General features: G+C 33.4%; 1 protein-coding gene across 1 annotated transcript in view; it reads right to left on the reverse strand.

The window, feature by feature from the left end:
* LOC129228193 (retinoblastoma-binding protein 5 homolog) overlaps positions 1-17424 on the reverse strand; it is an 85511-nt gene extending 68087 nt beyond the window's left edge. Inside the window, exons 1-8 of the mRNA XM_054862860.1 lie at positions 17285-17424; positions 17138-17163; positions 13559-13731; positions 10884-11024; positions 7572-7668; positions 5161-5232; positions 4971-5080; positions 1520-1639 (exon numbers count right to left, since the gene is read on the reverse strand). Of these exons, the coding sequence (XP_054718835.1) occupies positions 1520-1639; positions 4971-5080; positions 5161-5232; positions 7572-7668; positions 10884-11024; positions 13559-13731; positions 17138-17163; positions 17285-17303 (758 nt within the window). The 5' untranslated portion in view covers positions 17304-17424. The remainder of the gene's footprint in view (positions 1-1519; positions 1640-4970; positions 5081-5160; positions 5233-7571; positions 7669-10883; positions 11025-13558; positions 13732-17137; positions 17164-17284) is intronic.
* Between the last annotated feature and the right edge of the window lie 2257 nt (positions 17425-19681).

A 19681-nucleotide genomic window follows, 5' to 3' on the forward strand; every position in this document is an offset into this window, starting at 1 on the left:
AAGTTTCGTTTCAGCTCTGTTTTTTTTGCCTCGCATAGTATTACACGAATCCAAACAAACACTTATTAAATTTCTCCATGGTATGTCATTTGATTCCATAAGGGATACGAACGCATTATACACAGCTTCTGCGCTGCAAGCCGATAACTTCAGAGAGGCCAAATGACGCAGCACCACTTTACTCTGAACTTCAGAAAAATATCGTACCAGTACTGCCAATACGCTATCAGAGGACCTGCTAGTGCTTTCATCTATGTTTAGAGAAAAGAATGAAGTCTTTAATTCTCCGATTTGTTCATCTTTGATCGTTTTGGAAAGTCCATATTTCATTTTGTAAGCTGCTGCCGATCTTGATAATTGTAAAGCTTTTAAAGCGGAAATATCAAGCGCTAAGGTTTTCGATAATTCTATTAATTTCGACGCTAAAGAAAATGCAAGCGAGTTCTCCGCTATAAAACTCAGTATTAAAGCTTCGCCTCTTGTTTTTCTTGATGCTGTGTCGAGAGTACGTTTATCCTCTTCATTTTCGAAGATACTCCCGCCAACAGGACAAAGTGCATTTATAACCTGAGAATGGAGAACTGATTCACGGGCTTGTTTGTGGGTGCTTGTACCCGAATGGTTTTTTAAGGATTTTAACCCTTCATTACTGTATTTAATCGAAGTGTTGCAGCAAATGCAAAAACATTTGCCAGCTTCATTAATTTTTTTGCACCAAACACTTATTTTCTCGTTGCGTTGATCCAGCTTCGACAGCCATTCCCATCGGAATTTATTTTTAAGTCCTTTTTCAATTTCTGCAATATCGTCCGCTTTGGAAAGAATTTTCATTTTCTTAATAGAAGACGCAAGCTTAACACAAGAGCGAACTCATAGTCGTAGAAGCGAGAACACAAGAGACAAAATGGCTATTATCAAACTACGACGAACAACGCTACCCTCATCAGTGGAGTGATTCCGAAATTCCGTTCTGTCTACGTATGTTTACCCTCCCTCTCCCCTACCATCAAGACATATCCTCCTAGGAGGATTCAAAGCTGCGCCAACGATAATGCGCTTGCGGGGGAAGAAAAAGGGAGGGGCTTTAAAGCTCTTCTCGTTGAACTGCCGACTACAGAAACCGGGCTAGACATCATGGTCTCGTCTCCCCTTCGCCTCTTGTTTGGCGCTCGCAAGGCAGGGAAGGAGGAGAAAATGCGCAAAAAATAAAATCACGGAACAGCATTTTGGGAAACCCGGAATGCTTTTTCGGAAAACCCGGAAATCCGGGGTAGCCCCGGAAAACTAACACCCCTGAACCAGGACACATTCTGTGTCCTGATGACAAACGCAAAATGACAGAATGCCACTCTTAAAGTAACTTATGGTTACTTCAGATATCTTTACTTCTAATAAGGTTTAGCTTTACCTCCCACAATGAAATTATGCACAAAGATCTTGGTGTGCAACTGGTTTTTTTGGGGGGGGGGGGATACTATGAGAAAAGTTACGAGAATAACAATTTGACAACAGTACGTACTTGTTCACCAAATCTTGCAGTTTTTGAATAGGAGCAGGCTCTCCATCTTTCCCACAAGAAAGAACTTCAGTCGTTTTGTAGACACGGATAATGCGATCTGCCGCATTGACTAGGAAGCAGCTGAAAATTTAATACAGAGCAGAATTTAAAACTAGGTTAAAATAAATGAAAAGTACATGAGGTGGATAGGTAAAATTAAAGTAAAAAAAATAAAGGAGAAAATAAAAAACCAATTGTAGGAACAAAAAGCAAGATGCAAGAATTTCTAAAATTTTGATGATAACTAACTCCTATGTCTGTCTTGGTTTTTGTTCACAGCAACACTGCCAAGTTTCTGTTTATGTAAACAAATAATGAGTTGTTACATTATCATGCAGTTATATTTTTTGAAAAATTAATGTGTTGTTGTGAAATGAAAATACTGATACAGTAAAACCTCGCTATAACAATATTTTGGGGACCAAAGAAATATATTGCTGCAGAGGATGTATTGTTATATCGAGGGCCTACATATATTGGAAATACAATAGGGATTTTTTTAAATTTTAATATTATAGTATATGCACTACCCAGGCATAAATGTATTTGGAGGATTCTCCAAAATCCTAACATTATTATGTCCCAAGAGAATAACTCAAGGATTGTTTGGCCTATATATATTTTTTTTTTTTTTTGGACAGTTAAAAATAAATTTTCTGATGTTATTTTATCCCTATTAAAACAGTAACTCATTTATTTTGTCCTATTTTTTTTTTACTAACCGGAAAGTCAATCTCTTGGCGTGTCCCCATTCATTTCTCAAATATACTTAAATTACTTAAAAATGTTATATCAACATTCCACAAATTTGATTAGTGGTACTAAAAACTAAATTAAGCATACTTAAAAGTGTAAAATAAAAATCTTTGAACTAAATTTATTTATTTAAATAATCAAAGTCTTAGGAATGACTTCAATTACTATAGATTTGAAAAAGGAATTTTTAATTTGTTGCACTACAACCCTAATTATTATCACCATTTTTAACGCCGGCTCCACACTCTCCAATGAGAGCACAAGACAAGACAAGGGGTAGATTGTGGATGGGGAACTCGGCGCCTGTTGGTGTCTCTCGCGAATGTCTCGCGTTGCCTCCAGTAAATGTCGGTAAATTGTTCCCGAGTCAAAGGAGCGCGAGAGGCTACTGCAGCGCCATCTGTCCGCCGCGCGGAATTTGCTTTGTTTTGGTTTTCAGAAAGCAAATCGCAGTTCGCCATGTCTAATAATTAGGTTTGGAACAACTCTTTGGAGCTGAAATTTTTGGAAATTTTTCAAACAGAGCCTATAATTTGGAACGCAAAGCACACGGATCATAAAAATAAGCAAAAGGTTTGATGCATGGAATCGCATTTCTTCTGGCTGCTTCCTATGTAAAATGACTCCTTGTTTCCAAATACAACCATCTTTCCCCCATCTCGCCCCCCTTTTAGATTTTCCCCCCCACCCCTTCTTTAAATCAGAGCCATTTTTTTAAAACTTGGAGTGGGAAAAGAGCATTACAATAACCGTTAACATTACCCTGAAAGACTAGAGATGTGCAAAGCTCAAAATTTTGTGCATATGTAGCAACAAATAAAACTTGCCCCCCCCCCCCCAACTCAAAAAGGGGGGATTTTCTACAAAAATCTGTACGTGTAGGAGGAAAACGGAGATCATATTTGGATTCAGGGGGTCAATTAGCAGAAGAATCAGGCGGAATAGCCTCAGAATCATTTGAAAGGCTTTTTTGCTGCGCAGTGTTTTTTTTGGGGGGAGGAGGACTACCCCCATGTTTTCCTTTTTGCCACATATGCACAAGATTTTGAGCTTTGGACATCTCTTACGGTTAATGTTTACAGTTAATATAATGCTCTTTTCCCATTCCAAATTTTAAAAAAAATGGCTCTGAATCAGAGGAGGGGTATGGGAAGTTCTAAAAAGGGGGGCCAGATGGGGGGAAAGTGGTCGTATTTGGAAACAAGGGGTCATTTTACCTTAGAATCAGCCAGAAGAATGTCTTTTGGAATGAAAACCTGCGATTCAACTCGTATGCAACGTGCCACATGCACAAGACACTTTTTTTTTAAATTTCTTTTACATCGCGAAAATTTTTTTGGATATAGGAGTCATTCATAGAAGAGAGTCTAATAACTCTCATTCTGCACCGAAATTTTTTTTACAAACATCTTTTTTAAAAAAGCAGAATAAAAAGATCGTTTTTCGCTATTTTTCTAACATTGGGGGGGGGGGGGGTATACATCATAAATCCCCCTTTTTGCGATCCGTGTCCATAATCTTGAACTTTGAACTTTTCTTCCCCATCAAAACTATTATTGGCAGTTAATATAAAGCTCCTTTCACTTCCAAAAAAAAAAAACTTGCTCTAAAACTAAGGAAATTTTTAAAAAACTTGGGGGGGGGGGACTTTAATAAAATTGGGACGTATAGGAGGAAAACGGAGGTCATATTCGGATTCAGGGGGTCATTTTACGTAAGAATCAGCCGACAAAATGTCAGAAACATTTCGAAGGGTTTTTTTTTTTTTTTTTTTGCCGCACAGTGCAATTCAATGCTATGAAAATCATGAGTACAGATCTTTATATTTTATTTTTATAACTAAATTGTATAATATTGTGGCCATTTTTGGTTGTAATCTTAATTTTTAAATTCACATTTGTTGTCATAAAACAGTTTCATAAAAATAGCGGATAAACATATTTGTCAACCACCATCTCTTCTTCCTCGACTTCTTTTTTGCCTTCTTGGTATTGTAAATGTGTAGGTAGTTGTATGTAAAAAGAATACAGGCACATCGCAAAATCTGCATCTACTTCGTGGTCCATTTTGTAAACAACCAAGCGGATTGACAGTTGAAACGCGCGCGAATGCTCGTGACATCACCGGCTTCTGCGTGCGCAAACACCTCGCCCAAGAGTGTGAACGGCTCTCTCGTTCAACGCTTCCCTCGCCATGACGTCACAGATCTCTCGGCAAAAAAAACCTCTCGTGCTTTTCTGGGAGAGTGTGGAGCCGGCATAATAATTCTTACAGTGATGAAAAGGAATAAGCATACAATAATAATAATAATATAAGTATACGCAACCAGTTAAGATTTTCTAATCAAAATAATAAAAATAACTTTGTTAGTTATTATTTCTACACAATTGAACCATTTATTAATATTAGTAAGACAATGTATAGAACTTACATTTTTTTTATGTTAATCATAAACTTATTACTCTAAAATGAGTACGTTTCTCTTACCTCGTTTTTTTTTGGCATGCCAGAAAGAGAGCCACGCAAGGGTTATTGAAAACCTAGCGAACCCTGAATTTTGAGGCATGCTGGCTGATATAGGTTGATACGGTAATATTGTGCAATATATTTTCATACTTTTAAGCTCCCCAAAATAAAATCTCAAACGGACACTTACTCTCCTCTCCGAGCAAACTCTATCGATTTAATGGAGGTGCTGTTTGAGGTACCGGTGGTTACACGAAAGGAGGCTTTGAGCACCAAATCAGGAATAGAATACACTAGAATCTGAAAAAGAAACAGGTATACAATCTGAGAAAACAATCATTTCAAAAACCAAAGGCAAATTATGGGTAACAAGAACTTACCTTTCCTTTAGCATTGCCAGTATAAACGTGGGCTCCCTTACGGTCAAACGAACCAACTATGTTCACATCACCCTAAATAACAAAATGATAAAATTAAATGTAGAGTAGAGTCCCAATTATCCGAGTTTCTGCTTTAACCGAGCTATCAAATATTTTGATTTACAAAGAACAATTAAGCACTTTTTTTTTATTTTAAAAACTCTTAAGTATAATGCATATTGCCTGTGAAGTACTGGTATTAATTTTATATTTGTTAAATTATTTTCATCATACTTTTTTTCTTTCCTTTTTTATAATCTTCAACCAAGCTTTAATTGAGTTTTTTGGTTACCTGAGTCAGCTGTGATCCACATTAACTTGGATAATCAGGACTTAGTTTTGTACAGGACATAATTCAGGAAATTTTCAGAAAAGAGAACCCAGAAACAGATGCTAAAAGATTGTTGCCCAATTACACAAAATGCGCCTAAGTCTTTTCCCTACAAGCATACAAATGCTATACAGATGTATGGCGCCATTGAGTCTTGAAAGAGTCAAGAAGCTATGACAGTACCCTCTTTTGAGTTCTAGGAGCAAGGGTGTGACTTTACAAATTAAAATCTTGATAAACCATGAAAAACTAATGATAAAGTAAAAATCTAAAGAAAAATGGGAGAAATTGATACTTAAATGTAAAACCGGGAGAGAGGGGCAAAAAATTGGAGTCTTGCTTGAAAAATGGCAGAGTTGGCAGGTCTGACATAGTTATTTTCTTAATACTTTGTTCCTTTAATTAAAGCTTAAAGAATCTAACTACCATTTTAGTGCAGAAAGACAACTGCAAACAGACTTGATGAAACTTTTTTGGTTGTGGAAAAAAATTAAGGTAAATGTGTATTAAAAAGGTTTGAGCTTGTGGTAGCTTCTTAAATTTATGCTTCAAGTTTTATATTTCTTGAAAAAAAAAGGTGTTCTGATCAAATGAAAATATTACTGTTATTATTCATCTTCAGTCTATGTTTCAAGCATCATTCACAAGCATTCGGTTCACATTTATTTTCATAATTCATTTTATGTCTCATAATTACTTTTCAAAACTCAAGTCACTTGAAATTATGACATGTGTCCCACAGAGACCCATAAATTATTGACTGTTGAGTAGAGTTTTCAACATTATAAGGGCTTTTACAGAACACAACTGGGAAAATGTTGCATTTATTAAGGTGCGTACTTGGTAAAAAGATAATCATTTGAACAATCGCGCTAATTCAATTTGTCAAACTTGGAACTCAAAATGAAAGTATATCTAATGAAATAAAAAGGCAAAGACAAAGAAAATGAATTAAATGGCAATGCAGGTTGTTCAAAAGTGGATTCAGACATACATCGGATTCACTTTCGTTTCTGTTTCAAATGACTTTGTACCACCAAAATGGCCCCTAAACAAAATTCTGTATTGTTAAATCGGCCTTTTTACTCAATATTCTTTACAAAAACAACAAATCATTTCAGAAAAATACGTTAAAATTTTTTAAAAAATTCTCTATTCATCAGGCATTTTTACAACAAGGGAATATTCAATTGTGATAACAAAAAATGCTACTAATGATATTTTTCTCCTCAAAAAATTGGGAAATAGTCTTTTTCTTGAAAAACAGAAAAATCCCAAAAAGGCTTTTTTACTATTTTTCCATTATAGGTGTGTCACATAATGCATCTTTCATCTTGTCAATTATTATTCAACCTATTCATTTCCAGAAGCACAGGGGGGGGGGAGAAGGGACACCTGTTGGCTCAAATCCGAGTCTGAAGAGGGCCCAGGAATTTTTAAATGAGGAGTGAAATACAAAGTAAAGGTAAACAACATAAACTCGTAAAAGTCATATGTGACCGGATCCAAAATGTCTGTGCATCTCCCAGTTCATTTCCAACATGTTTGGTGAAAATTACATAGAAATGTAATTTTGTCTTTTTAAAAAACTTTTAAAAAAGCAGGTTATTAAAAGATTCATTTAGATGAAAAATTATCCACTAAATTATTAAATGAAGCAATAAAAGTGTAAATAATCTGCCATTAAAAAAACAAATAATTAAATAGCATGCAGAGCTTGAATAAAGCACTGCACCAACAGCAACTAAATACAGCTACTTTTAAAGATCCATTAAAATGTTAAATGAACAGCTAAAAAACTATACCAACATATTAATAAACACTAAAAGTTCTTTTAAAATGCAAAATAAGGAAAAGTGGAAGGCAAATGGTGGCGATGTTTATGTTATTTTTTAAATGTTCACCGAGGTAGTAAGCAAACAAATCAGCAAGTCAACCTGTAAAGGTAAAGTACGGATTTTTCTTTTCACAAAACAGAGACCCAACAAAGAGAACATGGATTGACCCTCATAACCTTTTAAGAGAACAAAGACTTTGTTACCTCATCATCCAAAGGTATCAGGGAGTGCGGCTCATCCTCTCGGTCTGTGTGAATGAGTATTGCAGGATGCTTCATGGGACAAACCAACACCAAATTGCTGAAAATGAAAAGAATTTCATCTTTAAATCTTGTTGTGGTCAAAAAATATTTTTTGCTTGTAGAATCACTAAAGCACCGTTGAACTAAATTTCGAGGCTTTTCTTTGAAATGGAATTTTAAAAAAAATATATATATAAATATATATATATATAACATTTTTTAAACCTTTTTTTTTTTCTGACTTTTTTTTCTTTTTTTCAAGAAAAGAAGAAAAAAAAGGGCAAAAGAGGAAAATAGGTAGCTAAAAAAAGAAAATAATTTTCTCCAAGCTTTTTGTATAACAAAATATGCAAATAGGCTTGAATCCTTGCTATTTGATGGGTTTCAAAAACACAAGCTAAAATTTACTTTTTCTGCAACCAGAGTTGGGCAAATTTTAATTGCATGAACAATTAAAGATTAACAATTGATTAATTGGTAAACGTAACCACAACAACTAACAACTGATCAATTGTAATTGTAGTAAAATTACAGCAAACGATTCATTACTTGTTAATTGCAATTTACTACAGTTAACAATTAATTAATTGTTAATTGTAGTTTACAATTTTAGTTTGCTACAATTAACAATTGTCAATTGTTTTGGTAATTTTAATTAAAACTGACTCTTAAAAAAATTGTTGGTTTTGTATAATATACTGTACAGGCGACAGGTCTACCTGGGATGAGGGCGCTGGACGGGTACCATATTATTAACTATTTAAATACACATGTTGGCAACTAATAAAAGATCAATGTTCAACAGTAACTTTATTACAAGCAATAAATATTTTACTGCAGAATATGACTATTCTCAAAAAATCTTATAGCTCCAGTGAAATTTCCTCAGAAAAGGTATACTTCAATTAAAAATTCAAAACCATTTTTTTTCCTACTTTTTTTTTTTACTAAGAAAAGTCTAAATAACTTCTGAGAGAAATTTCAGAAATATATCTTAATTAGTACATTATTAAAAAAATAAATAAATAAAACAGAGCGGTCTCTGAGACCTCACGTCCCTTGTTATGTCCTTCTTTCTCACCTTCCCTGTTATAAGTTAAACTAAAACAATGATTCACACAAATTTAAAACACTTAATTAAAACACAAACATTTTAGTGTGGAAAAAGCTTGCCTAGACGAGACTAGTTCATGCGGCGAGCAAACAATCTCAGCACTGAACGAAAAAACGAAATTGAATAATACTTTGGATTCTGTACCTTGAGCTGTACCGATAAAGTTAATTGTTAGTTTTAATTGTTGTATAAAACAATTAAAAAAATTAATTGAAATTATTTTAATTGTGAGAAATGAATAATGTACATTAACCCAATTAAATTAATTGCAAAGGGCAATTAATAGTTTAATTGCAACTAATTTAATTGCAATTACTTTTTTAATCAATTAACAAGGCAATTTAAAAAACAATTGATTATTGCCCAACACTGTCTGTAATTTCTAACTAAGAAACAAGTTAAATGCAAAACACACAATTAACCTATTTAAATATTATTTTACCACTAAAATAACTGAAAAACTGACTGATTAATAATATTGAAGTACCAAATGCCACCACAAATACTATTCTTTAAAGCAAATGTTTGTTCATTAAAATGTAGCATGTTTCTCCAAAATTTAAATTTCTACTGAGCATAAATTAACAACAATCAAAATTTAACTAAAGTGTAACACATATTTTTCAAATTGAAACATAAAATACTTAAATACTGAAATGAATAAGGAATTCTCTATGGAGAAGAATATACACAGCCTCAGCAAGAAATTTGTAAACAATCGCTTTATACTTTCATTACTATAAATAGTTTCATGCTTAGTTGTAAATGTTTTAATACTTTTACATATCTTTCAGTGTTTACGATCAGAATATTTTTTTATTATTATTTTAAGCCCTCGAGAAAGATCATTATGACATCAAAGTTAGAATACCTTTTCAATTAGGAAATAACAGTTTCTGCAACTCTTTCCAAACGCACAATAGTGAACCTGTGCTAGTGAAAGGTGTCATGTTTTTTGAAGAACAAGCAAATTTTTAAGCTATAATACAGCATACAATTTTCATATATAAACTTTTAAAAAATCCTTGAATATGTATTATATAAATACATCAACTATATACCACAGCAAGCACTTTTCATTCGCAGTAGCGTAATTTGTTTCACTATTTCAAAGAAATGGTCAAGATGTAGCATCAATTTGTAAATTGTACCAAACTCTTAGCACTAAAATAAGGAAAATAAAATAACACACCATAATTAAAAAGTACAAACAACAATAACAAAGAAAAAGATTTAAAGCCTGCAAACTTACAATAATCAAAGGTCATACAAAGATGATCAGTTTGCTAACTTTAAGGTTCCATTTGTACTTTGAATTCTTTAGGGTCATTTTATTTCTTTCAAGTAGCATCAACAACCAAATAAGAATTACTAACTGCATCAGTGCCAATTGCATTAGTTCTCAACTGAAGAATTACTATCTCATGATCCAAATAACACACATGAGAGTCAGAGAGCTGTTCAAAAGTTGATACAGTATGGGACCCCAAATCTTGAATGCTTGGGCTGCAACCTTTAGGGTTTTCAGAATTTCTGAATTTTAGAACCCGACTCATAAAATACCCAAGTTATATTCTGCCATGTTAGGGATGTTATTCCGGAATACCGCTCATGTACGAGGCAAAGTTCTTTTTATTTTCTTCATCAATCTCAATGAAAGCATACTTTGGTATGCTTTAAAAAAAAAGGATATGTTGCTTTGGTATATGATCCGCCAATGTTGCTTTTGATTGTTATGCATTATATATTTTTGACGATTGATACAATACATGAATCATACTCAGACCAAAAGTATTTTTGTACTTTTGCTCAATATGCTTTGTATTGTATGCTAATTCGAAAATTAAAAGCTACGTCATAAATTGAAAGCGGATGATTAAAGATTGCAGCACAGTTACACCAAAATGCTAATATTACGAATAACATTTTGCATCGATGAAATGTTAAAAGAAGATGTAAATACTATGTTTTTAATAAGTAATAGTCAATTGTAAACAATTTTCAACATTCAAAGTTTTTTTTTTATTTAGGAATTTGAAAAAAAAATAAATAAATAAAAACTTTTGGGTTTTGGGTCTCTAGGACTTAGGGATTCTCAAATTGGGGTCCCATACTGTATTAGCAGCTGAAGAGAAAGAAGCTAAAAACTGATGACTCACTCATTCCTGGGGTGAAACTGCACTTTAAGGACAGGAGACGGGAACCGATATTCAAACAGGCATTCACCGGTAAGCACTTCCCACATTTTTACCCTATTGTCCGTAGAAGCACTGAACAGTTTGTGACCGCTTCGACTCCAGCTGAAAAATAATTGAATAATGTTCACAAAAGACAAAGTTCTTAACCCATAGGTTATATAAACATACTTCTTTTTCTGTTCTTAATGAGCACCATGCTTTAAGTTTAAAATTTCGAGGAAGGATCGATATCCAAAACTGCATCAAAATAGAACCTGGAAGCCATGATATTCAAAAATTCAATAAAAAATGACTAATGTACCAGTTTCAAAGGTAATACGTATGTAATCAAGCATAAGTAATAATTTTGTACAATTTGCTGCACTGTACCATTTCTTGCAAGAGTTATTCCTAAATAAATCTAAATTTTATGAAAAAGAGGCAACAATTTCTTACCCCTGAATCCTTGAACAAAGGGTTGGGGGAGTCAGAGGTCAATCTTGGCTGCATCACACAATCGTGTTAGAAAAATACATTTTTTTCATTAAAAATGTTTGAGTTTCTAGTGTTGAACGAGTGAGAACATAAATTTTAAAATTAAGTCTGTTTGTAAAGTAAAAATTTTCAACAGAGAGAAAAATCTAAAATTTCTTTATGTGGTAGAACATACCCTTTGTAGTGAGAATTGAAAATAAATAAACATATATGAATATAAACGATTGGTTATCTTTTTCCTTGCATTGGAACCTAAAAATTTTTTTTTAAAAACTTCCTAATATGATTTCGGAATCAAAAGAACAACTTGCAGCTGCCTCATCTAATCATGAAATCTCAAAACTTTTAACGGGCTGTAAAGCCTAAACCATTTGAGATTCACCATAAATATTTTTTACTTTCTTAAATACATAAAAAAAGAAACCATGCCAAGCTTCAATAAAATTCGAGACTGTGGGTGCTATGCCATATTTTTTGATTGACTTTTACATTTCTTCTAAAATAAATTAAAGCAATAAAAATATTATTGAAATGATGAATAAAACAAGCAGATACAAGGTAGTACATAGTAAAAATACCACCAAACATTAAAAATAATTGAAATACTTGCAGGATGCAAAAAGATTGAAATCTGAAACGAAGCATGCAACTTTCGGCACAGAACATGTTTCACGTCGTTGGCATGATAAAACATACGTCTTTGGCAGATATCACGGAGGATGAAGATTCAAAGGAGGAAAATAGAAAGAATAAGAAATCAAGAACCGAAAATTTTAAAAAATCATTTTTTTTTTCTGATTTTTGAGAAAAATAAGGCTGAAAGAGGCAAAAAAAAGGAGGAAAGGTTTTAAAAGCCAACAGAAAAAGCCGGAATTTCAGTAAAAGCCTGAAAAATCTCATTCCTGTAACTTTAAACACTTGAATTTTTCACAAACTGAAAGTAATAACACATTATGAAATAAGTAAAGGAAAATAAAAAATAATAGAATACCTTTAAACCATACAACAATGTAATGCAATTCTGTAAACCACATTAACTTTTCAGGAGTAAACAATAAGTCATGTAGTTAAAAAAAAAACTGTTTCTGTACTGTTAACAAAACATTGTCCGGCAAGTTAATTTTAGAACTGTTTCTCACCTTGTCGCCTTAATTCAGAGCTTTCAAAAGAGAAATAGAATTCACAACAAAAAATAATACCAGATTGTCCTTGAAAATTCAAAGTGCAGGATCATGCTCTACTAAGAAGCCTTTTTATTTGTGAATGAAAATGAATGACTTTGAGTTTTAAGATTCACTTTAGCTATAACTTATTCTGATATGCAAATATGTTATTATATTTTGAATACTATTTTTTAAATTTGTAAGATGATCTACCATATATACTAGCATATAAGTTGATCTTGCATATAAGTCGACCCCCAACTTTTAGGAGGAAAATCGGGAAAAAATCAAAAACCTGCGTATAAGTTGAGTATCTACTTTCTGAAAAAGTTGGGAACGTTTTGCTGTTAAATTTGAAATGTTAATGAAGAAAAAAATAAAGGGTAATGAACAAGTTTATGTTAAAAAACGTCTGATTATTATTTTTTTTTGAACAAAAAGGGTTCATTTCTGATACTGCGATTTTTGTAAAGGGTTCGATTTTGCTGTTACGATTTTTGTTACTAGTTGCTTTATTTGGAAAAAATATCAATAAAGTTTTGTGCTGTAGCTGTAGCCATATTATATTATTTTTAAAGAGATGAGTACGGGAAAATTTGCGAAAACGATTCCCGCACTTTGTTCATATTTGGCCGTCCACTGTAATTATTTAGTCTTTATTTCACAGCCAGACCACGAAAAATTATAGCAGAATGTGTAAGTATTTATTTTTATAGCATTTGCTTTAAAGGGTTGGTATAAAATTGGGAAAATATTCACGTTTTTAAATGTTTTTTTCCCCAAGAATTGTGCGGGAAATATATTTGGAAGTTCAGCCCCGTATATAAGTTAACCCCCAAAATTTAATTTTCATTTTTCTAACTAAATTTCTCAGCTTACACGCAAGTATATACAGTATATAATTTTGAAATTTTTATAACGCAAAATCTGTGATCCCTAACTTACTAATTGACACTGTTCAACATTCAACAAAGATTTTAGCATATATCTTACTCTTACCTCAACGAGCACACAGGGTGGATGTGTGCACAGATTATCTTGGCAATTCCCCTGGTCAGGAAATCCCAGAGGAAAATTCTGCCATCATTGCAGCCCACAGCGAGGATGGTCCCATGTCGGTTGAATGCACAAGTTATGGCGATGCTGATGCAGTCTAATGCTCCATCAAACTCCTAAGAAGAAAAAGTTAATTAAGAAAATTAATTGGGGGAGGAGAATCAGCTTGAATGTGATGAGTAACTAATTTTAAAGAGTGAGTTGAAGGAACATCTTGCAACATTAGAGTCAATATTGAAAAGTTTGGATGATGAATAAAAATGCTGTAAAATGTAAAATCCGGGCATTTCCTTTATTATACAATCATTCGCCTTTCTCATATAGTGAGAGTGGGTTAAATGAATAAGTGGTTAATTGAATCAGCAGCTTTACTGAATTAAATTGTCAAAAACAGAACGAATTGCAGCATTAATATGAAAAAACTGCTGCTTATTTGAATCACAAGTGCTGCTTAAATGAATCAAACACATATAACTATCAATTTCCCTCAAACCACTAATTTGTATTAGTGCTTTTTCCTTTTCCTTACTTTCTTTTAATAAAATTCGAACTTCACTTTTCTGTCATTAAGATTAAAAGAAGGGGGGAAACTAAACTGTTACAAAACAACTCAACTTGGTGCCATCCAAGGACAGTCATTTTCAGATGTTTGACCTTGCTCCTCGGTCCTCTCTTAATACAAATACAAATACAAAAGTGACGACCAGCAACAGGCTCTGGGCCCAACTAGACTGGTCCTAGTCAATTTACAATCCCCAGTGAAGATCAATGGCCCTCTTAAAACTATCTACTCCCTTGCTCATTACCACCTCTTCCGGTAAGCTGTTCCAAGGTTCCACTACCCTGCTATAATAATAATTTTTCCTAATATCCATGTTAGCCTGGGATTTAAATAGCTTAAAACAATGACCCCTTGTCCTGTTTTCAGTGCTAAACTTCAGCCCCGTAACATCTTTCATTTTAATAAATTTAAACAACTGAATCATGTCCCCTCGGTCTCTTCTTTGCTCAAGACTGTACATTTTTAACCTTCTAAGCCTGGAATCATAGTTTAAGTGAGAAAGTCCATTTATTAGCCTTGTAGCTCGCCTTTGAACCCTTTCCAATACATTAATGTCTTTCTTAAGATAAGGAGACCAAAACTGAACAGCATACTCCAAATGAGGTCTTACCAAACTTCTGTATAAGGGCAGAAGAACTTCTTTAGATTTGTTTGAAATAGATCTATTGATAAACCCAAGCATCTTATTGGCCTTGTTACTAGCAATGCTGCACTGTTGGCTAAACTTTAAATCCTGACTTATTAAGACCTCCAGATCAGTAACTTTGTCTGCCTGACTAATGACTGAACCTTGCAAATAATAACTTGTACACTTATTTCCATGCCCTAAATGTAGCACTTGACATTTCCCAACATTAACAGCCATACACCATTTATCAGCATACTCCGTAATATGATCTAGATCCTCTTGCAGCTGTTTTGCTTGTTCTTCATTATCTACAGTCCCCATAACTTTGACATCATCAGCAAAACAATTCATGTTCCCAGAAATATTTTTGTGAATATCGTTCATAAAAACAATAAACAAAACAGGCCCTAACACTGATCCTTGAGGAACCCCGCTTAAAACCTCACTCCAATTAGAGTAATTTCCCCTTACAACTACCCTTTGTTTTCTTCCGTTCAGCCAGTTTTTTACCCAAATGAAAGTTTTCCCTCCTATTCCTATATCAGCTAATTTGCTAAGTAGAGCAACATGCGGTACCTTATCAAAAGCTATAATGCACAGCTGAATAGGGCGATTCTCGAAAAAATGTCCCGTGCGTAATGCTAAGTTTTTTATTTTTTCCAGCTAACCAAAAACCTTAAAAAAATAATGCTGTTGAGGAATAATACTTGCTTTAATATACTATCAAAGGATAACAGTTAATCCCATACTTAATAGTTACTTGAATAAAATAAAAGTTTAGCGTTACGCAAAGGGACATTTTTTCGAGAATCGCCCAATAGCTGATCCTGTGAGTAACTTCCCACCCTTTTCTTCTGCTCATCAAGTAATGACAGCTAGTCTAACTTTTCCAGGGGGCAAGGAAAATTTTAAATGAAAGCAAATATGCAAACTAATTCCTCTCTCATTGTCCCAGTTGTTCTTCATTTCAATCGTTGTTTCCTAATCCCCAAGTTCAAGCTTGTTAGCTCTCAAGGGGTGAGGAATGCTCTATGTTGCTTAGGCTATTGCGGGCGCAAAGGAGTAAGGCTGGAAAAAACAAAAATACGAGGCTTATGAGCATTGGCGCTAGCAATCGAAGAAAACCTCTGAGGTACCAGCTAGTTTCCAACAGCTACTGAGATAGGAGATAGAACAGCATAAAAGCTGAATTCTCAAAACGATTCATGTGGTGTTGAAAAAAATATTGACTTCCACACATTTGACTATATTTTAAGCTCTGTTTGCCTGTTGATTTGGTTGCGTCACGCCATGGAAAAGGGAAAACAAAAAGACTTTAGTTTGTTTGAAAAGCGTGATCTGTTGAAAAAATTTGACACTTTAACATTGGAACTAACTCGGTCAACCAATGGCGGCAATTTGGGGGGAGGCAACTGCCCCCCACTTTTTATGGCTCATTTATTTATTTTATTTTCCAATCAAAACTAGAAATTATAAAAATAGCAGAAGAGTCAAAACTTTCAGATCATAATTATTTGTTTTCCTTTGTATATATCTGTTTTCGAAACATTATTTAGCACAAGCACGAACTTTTAGTTTATGTATTCATTATTTAGATATTCGTAAATGAATTGTGCTACTTGCTTAGTGAAATTATTACTAAGTATTTGTGACATCTCAAAATACCTCGCGGTAAAGTAAGTCTAATTTGTGCTTAAGTGTTTCTTTAGAGAAAGTTATTGTATACATAATTCATCGAAATGTTAAGAAAAACGTGAGTTAAGCTGTTAAATTTGCATCAATTTCCACTCATATGCTCTGAAAACCAGCCTTAGCAAAATTTTGTACTTTTTTTTTTTTTTTGCTGCCACTAAAAATTCTATGGCTTGTCAGTCTTTTTTTTTTTTTTTTGCCCCCCCCCCCCCCCTTTTTAGTTCTTTCTGCTTTCCTAACTCTTGATCGATTCTGATTTAAGATTTTTATTTGACTCTACTATCTCTGATTTCTTTGCTTAAAAAAAGAATCAAAATTTAAAAAAAAATTAAGTATTCGAAAATTATATGCTACGAAAGGATAAATGGCATAATACAAATAATACTTTATCATGTTTCTCTAAAAAATAAATAGCATTCATTTAAACTGAGTGCAGAATTCCATTTTGTAAAAATTTTGCTTATTGAACCCAAACTCTTTGGAACAAAGGTGATTCATAAAAGCGTACCGAATACCAACCAAATTTTCACTTTTAATGGTAAAGAAAGAGTATTCATATTTTCAAGAAAACTAATTATTTAAACACTAAAATTACTTTTTTTAAAATTTTATTTGCATAGAATAAAAATAGAGCACTTACTTCAGGATAATTCTGTCCAAAGGATTCTGAAAGAAAATTTGAAATATAAATGAAAACCGGACAAAACAAAAGGAACAAAACAATACATGACATACACAAACGTCAAATGTCACACACGAAAAATACTATATAACCAAAATGGAATACCTAACAACTCCAAATTCATATTAGAAATCAATCCTAATGGGGGAAATTATATTACTACTACCGCGAATAGTTCCCCAGTAAAAATACCGACTGCCAAAAATAGAAAGGTCCTGAAAAAACGTAAAATTCACGTATTTTTCAAATATTTTTTGTAAACATGCTTAGCATTACTACGAAGTTGCCAAACGCTGATGTGAAAATTCAATACAAATGTGATAAAGATTGATTGAATTTAATATTAAGGAGATGAAAAGAAAAAGTCTCTCCTGCTCTTTTAACAAATTACTCTTTCTTTACTTCTAAAAGAAAATAACCGAAGCTGGTACTGCGAAGCGACTCTTTTTTTTTTTTTTTTCATCGTACTATTTGGTTATCAGTGACAGGAAAAGGGAAGAAATATCATAACTTCTTTAAAAATCTGCTGAAATCCCCAAAATTTTGGGAGAGGACGCGAAAAATATCTACATATATATATGTAAATGCACAATCACTGACTTCAACAAATCAATCATTGCAACCGGTTGCTCTTCTATTCGAATATACCCTAAAAGAAAAACCAGAGAGGAAGAAGGGACAAAACTTTCTAAATACAAAGAACAGTTCGGAATGTCTACCCTGCTTTACAAGAAAAATGGTTTTGAGCTGAAAATTTCATGATTTTTAAATAAAACAGCCATCCAATTTTAGAAATTGAAAAAAAAATCAATGCATTATGCGAATAATTAGCCGTCTATTTCTCGCAGAATACGATATTTTGTCAAAAGTGGCCATTATTATACGTACAATATTGACCTGAAATTAATCTCGACACATTATAAAAAAACTATTACTTTTAAAAATAAAATTTAAGAAAATAATTGTTGCAGGATCCCCCCTCACTTCCTCCCCTGCTCCATTCAAGCGCATTTTAGTGTTTTTTTAATACGATTCTGCACTAGCGCAGCCAGAATTTTCTCCAGATAGGGACGGTTCTACTATGTTAAGAGAGGCAGAAGCTTTAAGAACGAAGGTTCTGGGGAGTTCCCCCTCCCCTTACTTCGCTGCGCTTTTGTTCAATTGATCCGGGATACTACTCTTTGATAATTATCAAGCATAATTAGCAACCGTCTCCAAATTAGTTTGTTCTTCGTACGTCTTTTACTACATAGATGGCAGCACTAAAAATAATAATTTGTTAAACCGAGAAAAAGATCTGACCTTTATTTTATTTTATTTATTTATTTATTTATTTTTTGAATGCAGTTGAAACTTGTGTTTCTGTCATAAAATGCGGCCCTACATTTTGCGGGGACCTGGGTGAAGACTTTTTGCGGGGCCCCCAATTAAGAAATATTATTCATTGTATAAATTGTAGGGATGCCCATCGCAAGAGTAATGTCCCCCCCCCCCCCACTACGAACGAGACCCCGCAAAAAAAGTAGTGAGAAAAAATCCCTAGAAACAACCTCTTAAAGATTTCAACGCCACAGTTTCAGTCATGCCTCCCACCTGGTATACACCCCCAGGGACGGATGGGCCCGGCGGGCAGCCGGGCACTTGCCCGGTAGGCCGCCTCTGTTTGGGCCGCATTGAATTTTACTATTAAATAGTAAAAAAAATATTCTATGATTTTTCTTTTTTTCCTTTTTTCTTCCTTTCTTAAAAGAAATATCTATGGCAATATAATATTTTGGTACACTTCTCAACGACTTATAAGAAAATCGCCGCAAGAAAAGCAAAAGTTACAAAATGAGGATATAAAAAACAATAACTCCACCAACTCGTGCTGTAAGTAAAAAGATGATTTTCTGTGTGTGAGCCAATAAGATATATATATATATATTTTTCTTTTTTTTTTGCATGACTGCTCAGGACCTTCTAATGTCTAAACAACTGCCTCTAGTTCTTAGGGGACAATGAACACATCAAGGCAGGGCCGTCACCAGAGGAGGCGGCCGAACCGAGGCTGCCAATTTTAATTTAGTGAAGACCAAAATAAATCAATAAATACAAGGAAAATAGAAAACATTCTCAGTGTTAAAAAATTGAAAAAGTAATAATAAAATAACAAGTGGTTCCAGTGAAAAAAAAAGTATTTTTCAGAAAAATTTTAAAAGAAAATGAAACTTTTGAATATTTAGCAATTAGATCTTTGAATATTATTTGGAACATCCACGGTTCTTTATTATAATTTACCTAACAGAAGACCGCTGAAATGTATGCTTCGAACAATTTTTTAACGAAAAAAAAGTATCCAGTACAGAGTCATAGTACAACCCATGATAAGCTTCAACTTAATACAAGAAATGAATAGATAAATAATCATGACCGTTTCATGGAGGCCGCTGAATCATGTTTTAAATAAAAAAAATATTTAAAATGCTGTAAGGGAGATTTGAAATATAGTAATGAATTGTC

The sequence above is a fragment of the Uloborus diversus genome, chromosome 8, assembly GCF_026930045.1.
Source record: "Uloborus diversus isolate 005 chromosome 8, Udiv.v.3.1, whole genome shotgun sequence".
NCBI classification, from domain to species: domain Eukaryota; kingdom Metazoa; phylum Arthropoda; class Arachnida; order Araneae; family Uloboridae; genus Uloborus; species Uloborus diversus.